This window comes from Pelmatolapia mariae, linkage group LG4 (assembly GCF_036321145.2).
Source record: "Pelmatolapia mariae isolate MD_Pm_ZW linkage group LG4, Pm_UMD_F_2, whole genome shotgun sequence".
Lineage (NCBI taxonomy): Eukaryota > Metazoa > Chordata > Actinopteri > Cichliformes > Cichlidae > Pelmatolapia > Pelmatolapia mariae.
In genome coordinates, this window is record NC_086230.1 from 34,326,448 (window position 1) to 34,345,874 (window position 19,427).

A 19,427-nucleotide genomic window follows, 5' to 3' on the forward strand; every position below is an offset into this window, starting at 1 on the left:
GCTCGTGTTTCCTCTGCGGCTCATTAAAGGGACATTTCAGCTGCGCTGCATCCGCTGCATGATTTCATGTCGTCGTCCCAGTTTTTGAAACATCTGCTTTCCTCAGTCATGTGACTCTGCTCCAAAAAATTAAAGAAACACTTTACAGCAGGGGTGGGGAACTCCAGGCCTGCAGGTTTTAGATCTCACCCTGGGTCAACACACATGAATCACGTGATTAGTTCATTACCAGGCCTCTGGAGAACTTCAAGACATGTTGAGGAGGTCACTTAGGACACATCTAAAGCCTGCAGGACACCGGCCCTGGAGGCCTGGAGTTCCCCACCCCTGCTTTAAAACCTCACCACATCACGATGCTTCATATCTGTACTGAAGTGTTCTGGATAATGTGTGAGGAATGAAGGGGGGCGCATCGTTTGAGGAAGTGATCAGCCTGATCAGGAGTGAACAAAAGAAGCAGCAGGTTACTTCTCTCTCCACACGAGGCTGCGCGCTGTCGTCTGAAAGCACACAGCACCAATGATGACCTGCCGGTTCTGGCATTTTATAGCAGGCTGGACTTCACGGTGCTGGGCAGAGCGCCCACTAGAGGATGTTGGGTCTTCATCCCATCCTCATTATGTGTTTCCGATTGTTAAATCAGAGACATTCACACCAGTGGCCTGCTGAAGGTGATTTTGTAGCTCCGGCAGTGTTCGTCCCACTGATGGGCCTGCTACGGCCCTGTCACGCTCTCCTGGAGTACCTGCCCATCTCCTGGACAGGCAGGAGGTTTCGTAGATTCCAGGCATCGCTTAATGCTACTAGCAGTGACACAGAAATTATGACAAGCCTCCAGCTGTAAAACCGTTCTTTCATTGTTGCCCTTCTAGTAAACTTTACTGATTAAAGCTGAAACTGATTAAAAACTGTCTCAGCTGCTGAAATGACCAGATCAGGTTTGACCACCTCGATGCTATAGTGCAGGGGTGGGCAATCTCAGTCCACGAGGGCCGGTGTCCCTGCAGGTTTTAGATGTGTCAGTGATCCATCACAGCTGATTTAAATGGCTAAATGACCTCGTCAACATGTCTTGAAGTTCTCCAGAGGCCTGGTCATGGACTGATTCAGGTGTGTTGACCCAGGATGAGATCTAAAACCTGCAGGACACTGTCCCTCGAGGCCTGGAGTTCCCTTCCCCTGTTGTAATGTTTTGAGCAGTGTGTGTATAAATTTACAAAGTAGTCATGACCTGCTTCCTTTAGGTGGCGCCACAGAGGATCATCCACAAACCTCCCCTGAGGTCTCCCTCTTCATCCTCCACCCTCCCTCCCTCTGCACATGCTCAGACCGTCCCAGCCTCCCTGACTCTGAGCTGTCCCTCTGATGGACTCATTTCTGGTCCTATCCCTGCTGTCCAACATCTTCAGCTCGGCCTCCTCCGTCTCTGAACCACCCCAGCAGGTCTTTAAACCCTCCCTTCCCTCCTGCTGCTCTCCTCCTGTCACAGATCAGCTCTCACACTCGTCTCCACCTCTCTTTGGTGGCTGGTATTTAAACTCATCCACCTTCCTCGCCTCCCTCTGATTCACACTCATTTATTCTGACCTGCTTCTACTGACTTTCTCCTCCTTTCACCTGCTCACATTAATCATTAATAATATAAGAATTCATCTGTTGAAGTCACAGAAATCTGTGACAGTAAAATAAATCCCCTCTCATTTCTAGTTTCATGAACTTTACTCAGCGCCAACTATAAACTCATTAAAGGTGCTCGGCCTGTTGTGACCCAGTTATGGTTGAATAACTGAGGCTCGTATATACATAATCATCACAAACCGACTAAAATAAGAAGTAAAAGTTAAACATTGCCAGTCTCTTATCTGCTCCTTCAGACAAATATGGGCTAACTCAGGGAAACAGACTTTGAACTTTAACCTTTAGGCCGATACCACAGACCTGAAAGCTCCGCCCTCCTCTCTGCTTTACATCTACCTGACCTGCACCGGTGTCTGTGTGCAACAGGCTCCATGTTTTTCATCTGGAAACAGAGTCATTCATGTAAAACTAAAGAGGTGGTTGTTAAAAATGACTAAATGCTTCATTATTCATTAAACGGTGTTTGTAGTGTTTGTAATTCCTGTTGGAGCTTCTACAGTCGCAGCAGACGGATGTAAAGATTTGTTCCAGATTTGATTGGCTTCAGTTTGAATGTGTCAGCAGTATTTTAATACTGCAGTACTGATGGTTTCTAATGAAGTAAAATCATATGAATACTTCTTCACTGCTCGTTCAGCTGCTGCTGTTTGATTGATCTGCATCTGGTGTTTAATAACTTCTCACATGAACATCACTAAATGAAGACACGTGCACACTTTCATTTATAATAATTGACTTTATTTATCTCCCTGTGAGTACACAACATTTAATTCAAGTGTAATTTCACTTTTTTCATGCTAATGTGACATCGTTTTACTTCTAATGAAAATAGAACTGTATTTTTTCATTATTATCTATAAAACAAAGTGATGTCCAAGCTTGTAGTTCAGTTTTAATTAGTTAATGATGATGAAAGCATCACATTCAGAAAATCAAACTTCTATGGAGAACTCAAAGTCTCAAAATAAGAGAAGCAAACATTAAAATCCAAATTTGTTTTTACTACAAAATGTATTTATATGCAAAATAATTTAGTAATACTTTAATTCCTTTAAATTTCCATCCATCCAGAGCGAGAGGCGGGGGACACTCTGGTCTCCAGCCAACAACCATTCACACCTACAGGCACCAGTTAACCTGACCCCACTGACTGCAGGTGTTTGGACTGTGGGAGGAACCCACACACCCACGCAGGTGGTGGGGTCAAACTCAGCCTTTACTTTTAATTTGAAATGTATTTTTATGTCCCTTGGTGCTCCTAGTTACTCTGAGCAGATTACGAGGACTTTCCTCGAGATGAGGGCCCACCTGTGAACAAAGCATTGCTCGTATTTCACACTGATTTGCAAATAATCAAATGACATGAAGAACCTGGAGGGAACGTGCTTTCTGCTGACCCGGCCTGCAGATCCTCTCCCATCACCACACCTCTGACAGGTGGCAGCAGGAGGCTCCTCCCCCAAACCACTCCTACCAACCCGTGCTCTCCTAACCTCCCACATCCACGGGAGCGGGAGAGTAAAGCCACACACACACACACACACACACACACACACGAGCGCACACTTGTGAGAAGTGTGTTGCCATGTGGGGCCTCGTGGCTGCCGGGTCCGTCTTCTTCCCAGGACTCTTCCTCCTGTCCAAACAGGCTCTCAAACAGCTGATGGGATGGAGCGAGGGGGACGCCGCTGTCGTGTCAACACGGTAGGAACACACACACTTCAGAGGACATCACACCACACTACTGTACACCCAGCTTGTCTTTATCTTAAACGCAGTTTGAATTAGTCCCACAGTCTTATCCTAACCTCAGTTTAACCCCACAGTTTGTGAAATCTCGTCTTGTTCTCATCACTGTGTGAGCTGCAGCATCAACACATTTCTTCAGAAACACTGCTGCAGATGAACCAAAACTGTTTTTGTCTGCTGTCCCTCATCACTTTGTGTCTCTTTGTAGTTGTTTTTGTCTCTTTGTGTCTTTGTGTCGTGTCCCTTATTGTTTCTCAGTTGATCATTTTTTTTGCCATCTTGTAGTTTTTTAAATCTAGCTGTCACTTTGTAGTTTCATCTCTTTTTGGTCTTTTTTTCGCACCTCTTTGTAGTTATTGTGTATCTCGTTAGTTGTATCTGGTTTAATGACTTTATGTGTCCATGTGAGTATTTGTTTTACTTTCCAACAATAAGGAAGCTGTCACTTCAAACAGCTCCTCGCTGTAACCTTTGCATGGTTCATGAGACGTAAATGTGAAGCTTTTATTTTATTTAGTTCTTTTTTTGAAGATTTATCAGATGCATCAACCAAACATACGACACATATCCAGTTAAAGTTCAGCTGCTTGTTTCTCTTGTTTCAGCTGATTTGATTATTGAACATCTTGTTTGTGCTCTCAGCCTGGTGTCATCCATCCAGTCCATCATGGCCTCCTCAGCTGGATGCATCATCATCGCATCCTGCAGGGACGTCATCGAGGACCGGTGAGGACTCCTCTGGTTCTTATTGTCTCTTCATCATTTTACCTTCATACAGTTAAACCTTTCCTCTTTGTGGTTTATCAAAAGTGTCATTGTTATGTATTCTTTTCTCATCAAAATTTTCTCCCAGATTATTTTGAATTTAGACATTTATTTTTGATTTTAACATTCAGCTGAATTCTCCCAAAGAAAATTATTTTTTTATCCAGGAATAAAAATATATTTAAAGCTTTTTTCTGCTGCTGCATAGAAAAGGTAAAGCCCTCAGCCTCAGTGTGAGGATTCTGTATGAAGCAAAGCTCAGCCGATAATCTCATTAACGATCTGAGCCTAATGTGCAGCAGCAGCAGGGTTATTTCAGTCTGAGACTAATCCTGCACGCTGAGCATGATGGGAAATGAAACTCTGTCGAGGAGCAGAGGGACGACAGTGGAGCGCCGTGGTGGTCAGCTGGTTTCTCATTTCCCAGTCAAAGTGGAGCAAAGGTTTGAATCTGAGTCTGAGCTGCATTTGATTATCAAATCACAACACTCCACAAGCAGCAAGGAACTCTGGGAGTTCGTACACCTACAGCTCAGCAGCAAGTTCAGTTTAGAAAATACATTTTTATCTCAAAAATAGGAAAGAAGGAAGCGTTTCAGTGCTTTACCAAAGTAAAAGTACCCTAAAAAACCTCCAATACACTTCTGACAAATCAGCATTCAGGCTCCTGCCTGCACAGCTGAGCTTTTCATCCACTCACAAGTATCAGGAGTGTCAGGGTCATTTTGGAAAAGGTGCTGCTGGTTGTGGAAATAACTTTACATTTCACAGCAACAAAGTCCATGCAGGGAGGAGGTCGGAGTGGACGGATGGAGCCACATAATGAATGTTGTTCTCCTTATTTCCATCACATCTCCTGTTGCTCATATTAAACATGACCATGAGCTCAGTGTATTGTAACAGTTGCTGTTGTAATGCAGTGTATCGCCACATGGCGGCGCCGCCTGTCTCACGACTAGTGTTGCCCCCATTTTGTTCTTCTTCGCAGTCTCTCTGTAATGGATTCTTCTGTGTGTACGTGGACTAGTGTGCTCTCAAGTAATGTGTGGTAGAGGTAGCACTTTTATTTTTGATACTTCAAATAAATGAGTACTTCTGGAAAGTCAGAAGCCGTTGCTGATTCGCTATCCACCTGCACACCTCCGCGGCTGGCTTCATCTCCACCGCACGTTACAGTATGCACAGTAATGAAAAAAGCTCTTTTTTTCTAACTGTTGGATCAGTGTGATGTCACAAAGTTGGGATAATACAGAAGCCTCACCCACATGCTGTGTGTGAGGGGCAGCCAATCAAAAGACAGGTCTCTCACAGGGAGGAAAAACTAGTTTCAGACAGAGGATGACCTGAGAGGCTCCAGTGTGAGACAAAGAAGGATTACTTTTAAGTGTGATTCATGCAAAGCTGCTTTAGAAGACTCCAAGAAAGAAAATCTAGAGTTGGAAATAAGAAGAGAAGGACAGCTGAACACACAGGTGCAGTTTGTTTTAGACTCTGGGAGTCTAATCAGATCTAAATGATTGTTTTAATTATTCATCTGTGGACACCTGCTTAGAAGACGGAGGAAAAGGTGCCCAAAGAGGCTCAGACATTTTATGTCTGAACTGCAGCTTCTTCTACTTGCATTTCAGTGTGACAGCGCCCACTAGTGGATGCCCATGCTTACTGCCGTAATGGAAGTCGGGTGACAAAGTGTTGGGGCCATGAAGTGAGTGCAGGGAGGAGGCCCGGGTGGATGTATGGGTCAGATAACGTTAAACTGAAGCACAGGGCGGTGTCTTGGATGTTTCTGGCCTATATGAACCCGATGTCTTAAATCTGAGATCAAAGTAATGATGCTGCTTCAGCCTCTCTCTCCTCCCTCTCTCCATCTCCTCTCTCTGCTCAGACATTGGCTGACTGATGCCTACATCTTATTTGCCACGCCTTACTTTGCCTACGACATCTACGCCATGTTTCTGTGTTACCGGCACAAGCTGCAGGTCAAAGGTCACGAGGAGGCGGGCCAAAGCGTTGGGTTGATGGGAGCCACTGTGATTGGTTACCTGCGCAGGGAGTTCCTCATGGTGCTGCACCACATCTTCATGGTGACCTTCTGCTTCCCCGCCTCTCTGGTAACTATGACAACAGCAAACATTGACAGTGACACATCCACCCTGATCATAGACTGTACACAAAGATGGACACCTTTGCATTTGTTCTCTGGGCGACTCTTGCATGAATAGAAGTCTATGAGAAAATTAACCTTCAGCTCATCTGATCTCTGAGCTTAGCGAACACTTTCCTGATGAACTGATGGTGGCAGTCGCTGGTTTCAGGTCTTACTGAATAAAACATGGAGTCATTTTGGAGGTGAAAGTCCCAGGAAGTAGGGAAGGACTCAGGGTGGGGCTAGCTTGTTGAGGTTCAAACAACCTCTGAAGTGCCAAAAGCTGCAGTTCCTCTAACATCCACTGGAGGTCCAAGCGAGTGGCAATGAGTGCTACAAAAAACTTTAGTCTCAACAGATCATTTGCTCCTTTATAAAAACTGTTTAAAACGTATTAAGGCTTAAAGTTTAGGGGCGTGGCCTCTTTGGCTGTATCTGCAGCTAACTGAAGTCCCTGAACTGGACCTCTAGACCATGTTTAAGCTGTTGGAGCCTTTGGGAGCATTTTTAATTATCTGACTGAGAATACGTCTGCTGTGAGGCTGCTGTACTAACAGACCGTCGAACGAGGCTGAGCTCCAGTTTAGGTGGAATTCTAAGATTTTATTCGGATGTAACTTGACTGTTATTGGCAAATATCTGTGTGACGCTCCCATACAGTTTATGATAACCAAGCTAGCTAGAATTAGCTGCTAACTTAGCACTCTTGAGACCCTGTGGTCCAAATGTGATCACCTCCAAAATGCTAACACTGTGGGGTTTCCAGTGTTGAGGGTGACATCATGGTGGCTACATCCATCGTCTTTGTACAGTCTGTTATTATAGTAAAGTATGTGTACATTAAATTAAAATTTCTCCTTCCTGTGTGTGTGTGTCAGCTGTGGAGGCAGGGTAAAGGTGATTACTTCCAGGGCGTCTTGTTTCTGGCTGAGCTCAGCACCCCGTCCGTCTCTCTGGGGAAAGTCCTGATCCAGGTAATCCACCTCCCTCCAACCTTTTACTTGTGTGTCTGTGTGTGCATGTTTAGACATCTTTGTGAGTTGTCTACTATACTTATGGGGACCAATACCAGTCCCCACGAGTTTGAAGACATTTTTGATGCTCAAAATGTGGTTTTAGTGTCAGGGTTACAGTTAGTTATGGTTAGGCTTTCATCTTTGATGGTTAGAGTAAACGGCTAGGTCAATGAAATGTCCTCACTAAGATATGAGATTAGATAGAACTTTATTAATCCCTCGGGTGGGTTCCTCCAGGAAATTAAGTAAATGAATGAAACGTGTGTGTGTGTGTGTGTGTGTGTGTGTGTGTGTGTGTGTCAGATACCTAAATTCATTCAGTGTTCAGTATTGATCTGGACTACAAAAAAAAAGATCAAACAGATTTACTGATTGATTTAAAAAAACGCATGACGTCAAACGTTCCAATAGAAACCAACTTTATACGTTAACATTAAGACTGATGGCAGGCTGCTGTTTGGATGTGAAACCTCGATGCTCAGTCGAGAAAATCAGAAAACTCCTCGCTCTAAAGAGACACTAAAACCACAAGCAGCTAACGCTAGCACGAGCACAGATGCTTTCATTAGCAGAGCACATGAGGACCCAGGAGGGTGAGTCAGAGATCAGGGTGTCCACGCAAAACACGGAGCAAGATTCAAAAGACACTGAAGGGAAAGTTAGCTCCTACAGGGACGAGCTGAGGGACGGGTCACCTCTGATACAAACTCAAGCGAAAACAAATGTGAGCCCATAGAGAGGACTTGGAAACCAGAAGGACATTCAGAGTTCATCATGGAGAAGTTTCCCAAAGGAAATGGGCAGGAAAGAATCACAGATGTGGAAAATGAACCGGCTCCTTTTTGCCTTTAGAAGATGTGAAGGAGTGAAAAATTGGCGAATGGTGGCTCAGATTTGAGTGGTCAGCAGATGTTTGCCATCATCGTGCTCTACTGCAGTGGCTGTTTGAGCATTTCTTTAGTTTAGTCACTTGTATATCATTTGTTCTCAGCACTTTTCGGTGTCCTTCCATTCTCCTTTTTTCTTTCGTCTCTCTACCTCCACACTGGACTATCCATCCATCCATTCTCGTCCGCTTGTCATTCTCAGGGCCGCGGGGGGGCTGAGCCTATCCCAGCTGTTTTAGGCCGAGAGGCAGGGTACACCCTGGACTATTCATTTCAATTTAATTTAATTTATATAGTACCAAATCACAACAGCAGTCGTCTCAGGGTGCTTTAGGGTAAAGACCCAACAATAATATAGAGAAAACCCCCTATGAACAAGCACTTTGGGAAGGAAACACTCTCTTTTAACAGGAAGAAATCTCTGGCAGCACCAGGCTGATTTTTTATTCATTAAATAATTAACTCATTGATTCATTAATCTACGTTTTAGTTAAATGACAGACATTTACAAATCATCAATCAGTCAGTGTGTCGGTTTAGAACTGGGGGCGTTGCTGTGATGACTCCTCGTCCTAACCCTGATTCAAACAGTCTGACCATAAACCCCGTTTGGTTCCTTCACATTTGGAGTGCTGAGCAAAGTATTTGTTTTCTAAGTATAGAAGTACAAGGATGAGGATGTTTTATATTTCTTTCTGTTCTACAGCACGGCTATTAAAATCATGAGCATGTATAGTGTATCGTCTCACTGACAGAAACAGATTTGAGTTTATTCTGGATTATATCATCTCTGTCCTGGCGCCAAATGTGTAATAATCTAAACACTAAATTGATCATTTCTCCCTGTTTGTTATGTGGTCCACTGCTTTTTTAAATGCATATGCCACCATCCTCCATCCACCGTCTCTCTCAGCAGCATGAGTCTGCTGATGTTTAGATTGATTCTGGGGAAACCTGAGGGGGAACTATAATCTATAATCTCCATAATTTCTAATATCAGGAAAAGCTGAGCACTGTGCTTTCTCTGCACATGCTCATTGGGACTCTTTCCACACTTGTGGAGCAGATAATTTAAAATTGATTTGGGATAAAATAGTCTTTTTTTTTTTTTTTAAAGTAAAGCATTTTTATTCTGTCGTCTACACTTTAACCTCCTAGGACCTGGTGTCCACATATGGGGACATCACATTTCGAGTTGTCTAGACCAGAATACAGAATTTTGCTCTACAAGGACCTGATGTCCACTTATGAGGACATTATACTGCCACCGTTCTATCGAAATTTAAAACAAATCTCCTCATATATGCATCTCAGTTTTCTCAGAAACAAAAATCAGGTAAAAAAAAAAAAAATCTGGTAATTCTTTGTTTTTACATTCATCAGGTCCCAAACAGCCCAAATATCAAAGAGAAATTACAAAAGCATGCCATGAAAGAGTTCGGGTCTTAGGAGGTTAAATAACTGCAGCTTTAAACTGAAACCATTTTCATTTTCAATATAAAATGCAAATACTGTCATTTCCAGCTCGCTGCTGTTGGCAAACCAACATATTTTAATAATGTGCTGGACAACACATCACGTCCCAGCGTGACCCACTGATCAGTTTTTTCACCGTGAAAATACACAAAACACACTGAAGTTATTCACACAGAACTCTTAACTTTAATTCTATTTTACAGATTTCTAATTGTTTGTGTTCTATCATATGTGCATATAGACTTTAAAATGCTCACATTTAATAAAGTACACTGGTTTAATAAAAGCTCTAAAAGCTCTAAAAGACTTCTAAAATAATTTCAAGCACATACAGAATGTTAAGTATTAGATCAGCAGTTACATAATTACTTAAAGATGTTTCTGGTTTTCTTTCTGCAGCCATAACTCTGACTGTCTCCCTTAAACATTTCCACCTTTAATCAGAACCAGCTCTCCGTCACGTTTGACGTCTCCTGTCATTATTTATTAAAATGAATGATTTGTTTTCTGTCTCGTTTCTCTTCATGATGATGATGATGTCTTCAGTATAAGAAGCAGCACACGCTGCTGCACAAAGTGAACGGCGTCGTCATGCTGCTCACCTTCTTCGGTTGTCGGGTCTTACTCTTTCCCTACCTGTACTACGCCTACGGCAGGTAAGCCACGCCCACCTCTGCTTTTTTCCTATAAAATAATGGCATTGATCAAAAACAACACTGATTATCTGCAAACACAAAACCCCCCAAAATGAATCAATATTTGTTTAATCATTTTCCTCTTTGTTTATTTGTGTTTGTGTTGTTTTAAAAGACAAACAAGACAAAAATATTTCTTGGTCATTTATTGATTTATTGTGGAAAAGATGATCCAGCATTACAGATCTATAAGTATTTATATCTAATTTAGTTGGATTTTCAGTTAATTTAAAGGTGGACGTGGTTTGTGTGTGTCTCAAGTGTTCAGTGAAAAACAGGTCTCACATAAAAACTGACGTTAAACACTAACACGATCCACGTTTGCTTCATTTAAGAGGCTGAGCTGAGCGTAACTTTATCTTTTATTTTAAATTGTGTTAGAAAACCAAACTATGTAGCAAATCAAAGTAAATGAGTTCGACTTAATTTTAAGATATTTGTAAAATTCAACATAATCAAATTTAAAAAATGAAGCCGTTTACTCTGAGTTGAGGGCGCGTGACCCGTACACGCACAGACACGGGAACAACTGAGCAGGAAAACTGGGAGTCACGAACACACGTTACACTGATCTCACAGACACAGCTGGTTACACAGTAAGTACAGTTACAGTGTTCGATATCGGGCCCAAAGAACACGTAGTTCAGTGCAAGTACGTAAAAACTTGTAGCCACAACATTCGCACCGTGACGTGATTCTGATCTTTCATCTTTGTGAACGAGAATCTTCTGACTCCTCAAGTTTCAGCTCAAAAACATCCAGAATGCTGTGTGAGTACTGTGAATCAGACAAACTGATAATGAATTCTTCTGTAACGTAGTGAGAAGTTAAGATGATTTACACTTTTTAGCTGCTTTTTTCTCTGAAGGTTAAAAATATCAGAGTACTTATTTTATTTTTCTTTAAATGTCTAATTTATATTTCAGTTTGGCTCACCCCAAAAAACCCCCAATAATATCTGTTTTCCAGCCAGTTATAAATCTTATAAATGATCAAATCTTCCAAATAACTTTGAAATTTACAGATTATATTTTATGTAAAACTTTTTTCCACTTGTGTTCGACTCTGACTTTATGTAGAAAACTTAAACATGTTTTAAGAGGATTCATTGTCACGTGTTCACACTGCAGAGAAACTGAACTCTACTTTTGATTTACTAACCGCTGTCGTGTAATTATTCTTGTATTAAAATGTGCTCTTTTGGGTTTGAACTGACTTCGAGTTGTTCATGAATGTCTGAGCCACATTTCATCGCAGCTTTGCATGATTCAGAGTTCAGACTAACTTTTGGAAGCCAGCAGAGGGGCCTCAGAGATAAAAGGCCGCTGCTGTAAAACTCCATGATGACCTGACACAACCAGAAACATTCAAAATAGTTCTTGATGTTTTACAATTTTAAGTATTCGTCTTCAACATGAGGGAATGTTTGATAAAAAAAAAAGTATTAAAATGTCAGTGTAACTTTGATCACAGCGCCCCCTGCCTTGTGTTTCAGGTATGCATCAATGCCGATGTACCAGGTGCCCCTGGTGGCCCCATGGCAGTGTAACCTGGGGACTGCCCTGCTCTGGCCTCTTCAGCTTTACTGGTTCACGCTGATCTGCAGAGGAGCTCTGCGCCTGTTCACCAAACGCTCAAATTCACTACCTGCAATTCTTAAAGCCGACGGCAACGGGGCCCCTAGCTAACGGCTGCACAACCAATCAGACAGCTGGTGGAGGAAGAGGAGAGTAATTTAATCCGATCGAGTGACGTCTGCCTTCAGAGCCAATCAGATTACCAGGGGGGCGGTGACTGTTACAAACAGATGAGTTTCTTCTCATTTATGGTAAAAGTTAAAAGGAGTGAATGTAGTGACAGAAAAGCTTACAAGCGCAGATCCATTATTAAATGGAAAAGGGAGGAAATGAACATTAGAAGTGTCAACAAGTTTAATCAAAAGGGAGACGACGGCTGTTTGTAGTAAAACCACACAAGAAGAATCAGGATTTACCGATCACACTGACGTTTGACGAGATCATACGAGGAGCAAACCTGTACCCCAACCTGTAAGGACAAAACAAGATAAAACTATATATAAAAAGGTAGAAATGGTTTGTGTGAAGATGATAATAATTGGTTTAAAGGGAACAGAGAAATCATCCTCTAACATTAACTTTATTTTAAGGAGTCCCACAAGGATCAACATTAGGCCCACTGTTATTCACTCTGCACAAACTGCAGTTAGTCTCCAACGTTCTGCAATAGTCACAATTTTGTTCTGTAACATTTCTCTTCTATTTGGTTGTTCTCATTTTAAATCTCTAATAACCAGTTATCTACAGTTCAAGAGCTTTTATATTGTCCACACGTGTAACAAAAAAAACTAGATGCTATTGAGAAGCAAATTTTCTTAAACATTGAAAACAGTTATGATTGTGTGATTATATCATCTCTGATAAAGGTGTCCCACAGGGATCAACATTAGGCCCACTGTTATTCACTCTCCACATGAACTCAGTTTATTCTCCAACTGTATTGATCATGTCAGGATCCAATCTGCTTCACCAAATTTTCTAAGCACTGATTAAGAATATATTAAGGAATCAAAGTATTACATATTTATTAAACAGGTTATTGAACATTATTTTGGGGGACTATTAAATAGCATATTTGTAGGTACAGAGGAGTAGACATTCAGCCTGTGGTCACACTGTGAGCTACACTGGCCCTCTATATATTTGTCAGCGTTAAGTCAAGTTCATTAAAGTTTGTAGTGGTTCTATAATAGGTCCCTTAGTTTTTCCACTGTTTCCAACAGTAAATATTGTCCAGCTTCATTCTGCAAAGTCAGTTTTGAAGCTGATGATAGCTCTTCCTTAGTGCCGAGGCCTTTTAATAAACAACAAAAACCACAGGCCTGTATGTAAAGAGGTTTGTTTTCTGATCCACACTCATGTTTCACGTTGGCTCGTTTGAATCTTGTGTCTGATTTTTTTGCAGCATATAATTTGTTCTCATGTCTTTCTACAAAATACATGTTGATCAAAGATCTTCCTGAATTAATAAATTTGACTTAAAACTGAATATTTTACATGAATTTTCTGCACTGATCATCTCTTTATGAAGCATCAAGAATGACTTTTACCCATGTTTTATTATTATTTAGTTTCCAGGTATTTCTCAGGGGTAACAGTTAACTTTTTTGTTTTTTGGTCCCGGACCTTAAGGCCACTCCACCACCCCACCCCCAGCTTACTGGGGATGACAACTGCTTTTTAAAATGTATTTATTTATTTATTGTTTATAGACTAATCTCATTAGGACCATCTGAATGTCCATGCCTTAATCAGACTCATTTATTTAAAAAAGTTCATTTCTGTAAATAAACTTTTGCAAAGGTCACAGGTTGAAGTTACCTGTACAGGTGTCAGTTTTGTGCAAGGATTACTGTTTTCTTCAGACTTAAGGAAGTTTGGGAATTATAGTTTTCTTTTTCAATTTTAATTTTAATGTCATTAAACAAGATGAAATATTCACTATAGCATTATACATGCTAATCATAATAGCAAAGCACATCTCAGCTTTGTTTTAATCACCAAACTTAGAACTAAATAAATAATATAATAATAATATATAAAATGAAATTGGAATTACTCGTCTTTATTTCTGAGTCAGTTTTGTTCCAAAATTCTTTTAATACATCCTGATAAAAGTCTCGTTGTAGGTTATGTCATCATCACCAGTTTGCGTCACTCTGTGGTTATTCTGGTCTTTTTCTGGCAGGTCTGGACTTCTTTGTCGTCCTTTGGACAGTTCACATCTTCTCAGTTTGTCTCTTGTCATCTTGAGTCTTAGTTGTTTGCTTTTCACTAGGATCTGTTTGTGCCTTTTCAGTTGTTTTGTCTTTCTTTGCAGCTATTTGCTGTTATTTTTTCATCTTTTTATGATCATTTTTGCAGCTTTATCTCGTCTCTGATGTAAGTTTGTATCCATTTCTTGTCGTTTGTGTCTTTTATTTTTTTCAGGCCTTCAGCCTGTTTTTTCCCCACTCGTTCATTTGGAGCTTTGTTTTAGTTGTTTGGTTTGTCACTTTAATTGTTTCACATCCTCTGAAGTTTTCTTTGTGGCAGATTTTTCTCCTTGTGATCTTTTTGATTCTCTCGTCATCTTTTCCTGCTTTTGTATTTTTTCATTGGTTCTTAGTGTTGTTACTTTAGGTTGGGGGCATTCGCTTTCTGCTGCTTCTCTCAAATCTTGGCAGATGAAGTAAAAATATGTTCTTGCACAAACTAACTGTACCTCGTTTTCTTTTTAACTTAAGAGCAGCAGTCCTGTTCATGGTGCCCCGTTTACTTGACGTGGACACAAACCTGTGTGTAAAGGCTTTACTGGATTCAGCCTTGGTGAGCGCTCACACACAGTAATCATTGTAACGCAGTCTCCTTTGTGTTACAAATGTAAACATTTCACCAACTTTAAAACATGCACAACTGAAAGTTTAGTATTTGTTCTATAACAGCGTCTGCATCTCTGAGCAGCACAGATATAAACACCATCATCTACATATGACTGAAACAAGCTATTTAAATATCATTTAAATAAAAATTGAGCATTTTTGACAATTCTTAAGTGCTAGGTACTGATAATTATAATCATCATAATTACATTAGTAGTTATATATTTTCAGGGTGATTTTATACCTACTTAAAATCCCCAAATATTAAATTCTTAATTTTAATAGACAATTTTAAATGATCTGCCTGAGTGATTTTGGTCACTCAGGCATCAGAACTCTAGCGTTATCTCAACTTTCCAGTCTTTTCAGATTTCTCTGATAAATCCACATGAAAGAAAACTGAACTGAGGGGCGACTGGCAGGAAATTCAAGGCTGAAGAAAACACACCTTTTTGTTTTGCCTACATTTTGACCCCCAATGATACGTTCCACAGTCACTGAGACACCCACAACCTGACAATAAATGGATGCTCTGTGGAGACTTTTGGAAGTACCAGTGAATAACCATCACCAAGAAGCTCTTCCTTCAGACATGAAATTCTTCCACATCACGACTTAAAAACATGTTATACAAGCACAAAGATCATCAAACACTTTGATGTGTTACCCAGATATACTCCGAGCATCATTTCACCCACAGTGTTACCAAACAGGAGAAAACTCCACAGTTAGTCTGAATGTTCAGTTAAACTCCCCGAGGGCACCAAGGCCAGACTCAAATACTGAAGCAACATAAATATAATTACATCACCTCAACATCATTTATTCTTTTACTCTTTTCTATGACATCAGTTTTTATGCTGATGATTCAGTTTGGTTTGCTCCACCTGCTCCACCTCAACCCAACCTCAGACTTTACATTTTATAGTTTAAACCTTTGTGGTCAAACCTTGTGATAATGCACTGAAAATCATCCAATAAGGATACGTTTAAAAACCCAAATACAACACATTTGTAAAGGTTTCCACAGGAGTGTCCCACAGGGAGCAGTATTATCCCCCCAAAGTATCCAGAGCTCAATCAACTTCATAGAATGTGAATAAAGGCCTCACACATGGATTAACATTAGGTCCTCTGTGAATTTGAATTTGTCCTTCACTTATAATATGATGCCAATGTTACCAGACTGTTTGCCACCTGCTCAGACTTTGACCAGATTTACTACTTTATACCTTAAACCCTTACAGACAAGCTCTAATCGACTGAAAATCAGCCAACGTACATTAAAAAAATACAAAATAAAAATCCAAACATATAAAGTTTGTAAACACTTCACAGGAGTGTCCCACAGGGGGCAGTATGAGACCCTCTGATATTTACTCTGTATTCAATTTTCTTTACAGTCAGTTTTTATGCTGATGACACCATTTTCTTTGCCACCTGCTCCACCTCAGCCTGCTTTCAGTGACCTGCAGATTTTACTGTTTTGACTACAATTTACAGTTTATAGGTTAAACCTTTGTGCTAATCCAGTGGAAAAGATGGATATATGAGATAAAACCAACCTGTGGAGTAAATATTTTTCACAATAAGAAGTCACATAGGGGAGAACATCATGATACATGAAAGACATGATAAGTATTAGATTTAATGTCATTATAAGTTTGTTTAAGAGTAACAGAAATTAGGATTGTTTCAAAGTTTTGGTGATGATGAATCAAATTAAAAAATCTGATTATAAAAACTAGAGTATTGCCTAATATGACTTTCTATCAAGTTTAGAAAAATCTTTGATAAAAGCGTCACACAGGGATCAACATTAGACTCCAGCTGTTTCCTCTGTGCATTAGTGGTTTCTCTATCATGCATTTACTTACATGTTTTCTTTCAGTAAACCTCAGACTTTATTTACCATGTTGACCAGAATTTGTACTTTATAGTTCAAACCCTTGTGATCAAACCTTGTAATAACTGATAAAAAATAAATCATGTGACACACATTAAACATATCCAAATATAATACGTTTGTCAACATTTGGCTAGAGTACGCCCCCGGCTGTTTACTCTGTAAAAATGAATTTATTCTTCAGCTTTTGTGCTGATGCGAGCGTTTGGTTTGTTACCCACTTCACCTCGACCCAGCCTGCTTTCAATCACCTCCACACGTCACCATTTCATTTATAGGTTTAAACTTTTGTGGTCATTTACTGGAATATTTATTTACATTTTACAGATAAAACTGACTATCCTGTAGACGGTGCAAATATTATTAAATTTAGTAACTACAGACATTTGTGACAGAAAACAGAACCTCTGGGGTTGATTACATATTTTACTCATAACAATATAATCTAATAAAATAAAAATATAATCTAATCTGATTAAGAGTTCTGATAAAGGTGTCACAGGATCCACATTAGCCCTGCTGCTGTTCTCTCTGTACATAAACTGTACATATGCTGATGACATCGTCGTCTCCACCATTCACTTCAGTTTCCTCGCTCACTTTTTTCTGGTGATCCCGTGGAGCAGGACAGAGAGCAGATAGTGCTGAAACCTTCATTAGAATTACTCAGAGGAGATTACAGATGTAGATTATATTATAGATTAATATTTTACCCTTGATGAAGAAGCATCAACACATTCTGAAAGCAAACTGCAGGATTTCATGTTAGTTTCATTTTCATGGACTCTGCAGCAGAAGCAGCACTGAACCTGCTGTAAACGACGACCCTCCATCTCTAATCAAAACAAACAACTGATTTCAGTTTTTCCTGTAAAGTATCTAATCACATATATCAGAACTGTAACACATGAAGAAACCATTTCACTTCTAGCACAGTATTTCTACATAAAAGAGACCATGTCACCACATCTTACTCTCTCTGGATGGACAAAGGCAGGGACCAACTCCACACCGCTGGCATTTACACATTTCCAGAAATCGACTTCTCTTTTCTACGGTAGCATAAGACTGCTGCACATTTTAGGATAGTAATGAGAGTAAAGTGACTGAGATGAGCCAGATCTAAACAATAAAGGTCAACTTTAGTTCTGTATTTGTTGTTGTATCTCCAGTTTATAGATTAACGTGTGCGTCCCCTTAAAATACACAAACTGTTCTGCAACAGTAACTTTAAGTTTTCCAGGTGAGTCACTGAAAGATTAACAACATTATTCACCTTCACATTAACTGTATCCAAACACTGATTAATACGACAAACATAACCTTCATTCATACACATTTGGTCCAATGAACCTTAAACTAAATGTCCCCACTGGCTTTGTTTTCTTTTTTCAAAATGCTCCTCATTAGAATCAGGTCACGACAACAAACACTGGCGTAAACATTATTTCTATTTTTTCCATTAAAAATATAAGTTGTGAAATGGAAGCAGAGCTGCTGCTGGGAGATAAACTAGTCTTTAAAAATCCTCTTTAACTGGTTTAAAAGGACTGGAAGCTTTAGAGACAACCTCTAAACACTACAGACAAACTGAATCATCACTAACATGTTTGTTGTTCAATTTAGAGAACAGGCAGGGACGAGTAGGATCGTGTGGTCGGGGCCTCAGTCTCCATCGCTATACTGAGAACATCCAGAGAGATCTTTACCTGAGTTTGAACACTTCTTAGGCCTCATAAACATTCATCATTGAAAATGCATCTCATCTTATAAAGTAATCTTTGTGACTCTCAGCTCGGTGGTGCAGCTGTTCCAGCCATGTTTTTGTTACATTAAACTGAAGGAGGACTGATCACACAATATTTCTTCATGGTAAGTGTTACCCTTGAGTCAATACTCTGTTGCAAAGAAAGAAACTTTAACCAACAGTGAAGAAAACACATTGATGTGATTCAGATTTAAACTGAAGCAAAGAGGGCCAAGGACAGGGCCCTGTGGGACTCCTCACGTCAACATTTCATTGTTAATAATAAACACACAGTTTGTGATGACAGGGCTTGTTGCATTTAACTGAGGAAGTATTGAATGTTGTACTTCATAGAGCGCATTTCACTACAGTTTATGGTTGTTAGTAAAATAAATGAACCAAATTTATGAAGCCCAAAAGTATAAGAGCAAACATTTCTCTCAACTTCAACTTTGAATAAAAGCTTTTCAGAAATGTTCTCTCAGATTTATAAGAACCTCAAACTACACCAGCTTCAGTCGCAGCACCGTACTTCACTGATTTCAGTCACAATGTTCAAACTCAGAAGTTTCACTTTGTTTCTTTATGAAGTTTCACTTCATAAAGAAACAAAGTGCACCATGTTTTTATAGACGTCAATGAAACACACACAGCTGTCAGTCAGCACCTTTGAAGTTCAGACGTTTCATGAGTAAAACACAAGTTTGCATCGTGTTTGTTGTAACTGCAGCACAGCTGGTTGGATGAGGTCATTCAGCTGAAACTGCAGAACCATAAGAACACATTACACACGATCACAGTGAACATAGAACCAGTTCATGTGCACCCAAACAGAGACAGAACATTTGGGTTAAAAACATTTACAGATAGTTTGGAAACTCCTGAAAATATGACAAAAATATGACAAACCCCAAAATTCTCATTTCATTAAACCCAGTGGAATCAACCCAGCTATTATGATGCA

The 19,427-nt window shown here is 40.1% G+C and overlaps 1 protein-coding gene across 1 annotated transcript; it reads left to right on the forward strand.

Annotated features, from left to right (window-relative positions):
• The first annotated feature begins 3,097 nt into the window (after positions 1-3,097).
• Positions 3,098-14,923, forward strand: LOC134626587 (ceramide synthase-like). Its single transcript, XM_063472534.1, has 6 exons — positions 3,098-3,342; positions 4,030-4,113; positions 6,038-6,263; positions 7,177-7,272; positions 10,224-10,333; positions 11,868-14,923. The coding sequence occupies exons 1-6, from the start codon at positions 3,224-3,226 to the stop codon at positions 12,058-12,060; spliced, it is 828 nt and encodes a 275-aa protein (XP_063328604.1). The 5' UTR covers positions 3,098-3,223; the 3' UTR covers positions 12,061-14,923.
• The last annotated feature ends 4,504 nt before the right edge of the window (positions 14,924-19,427 follow it).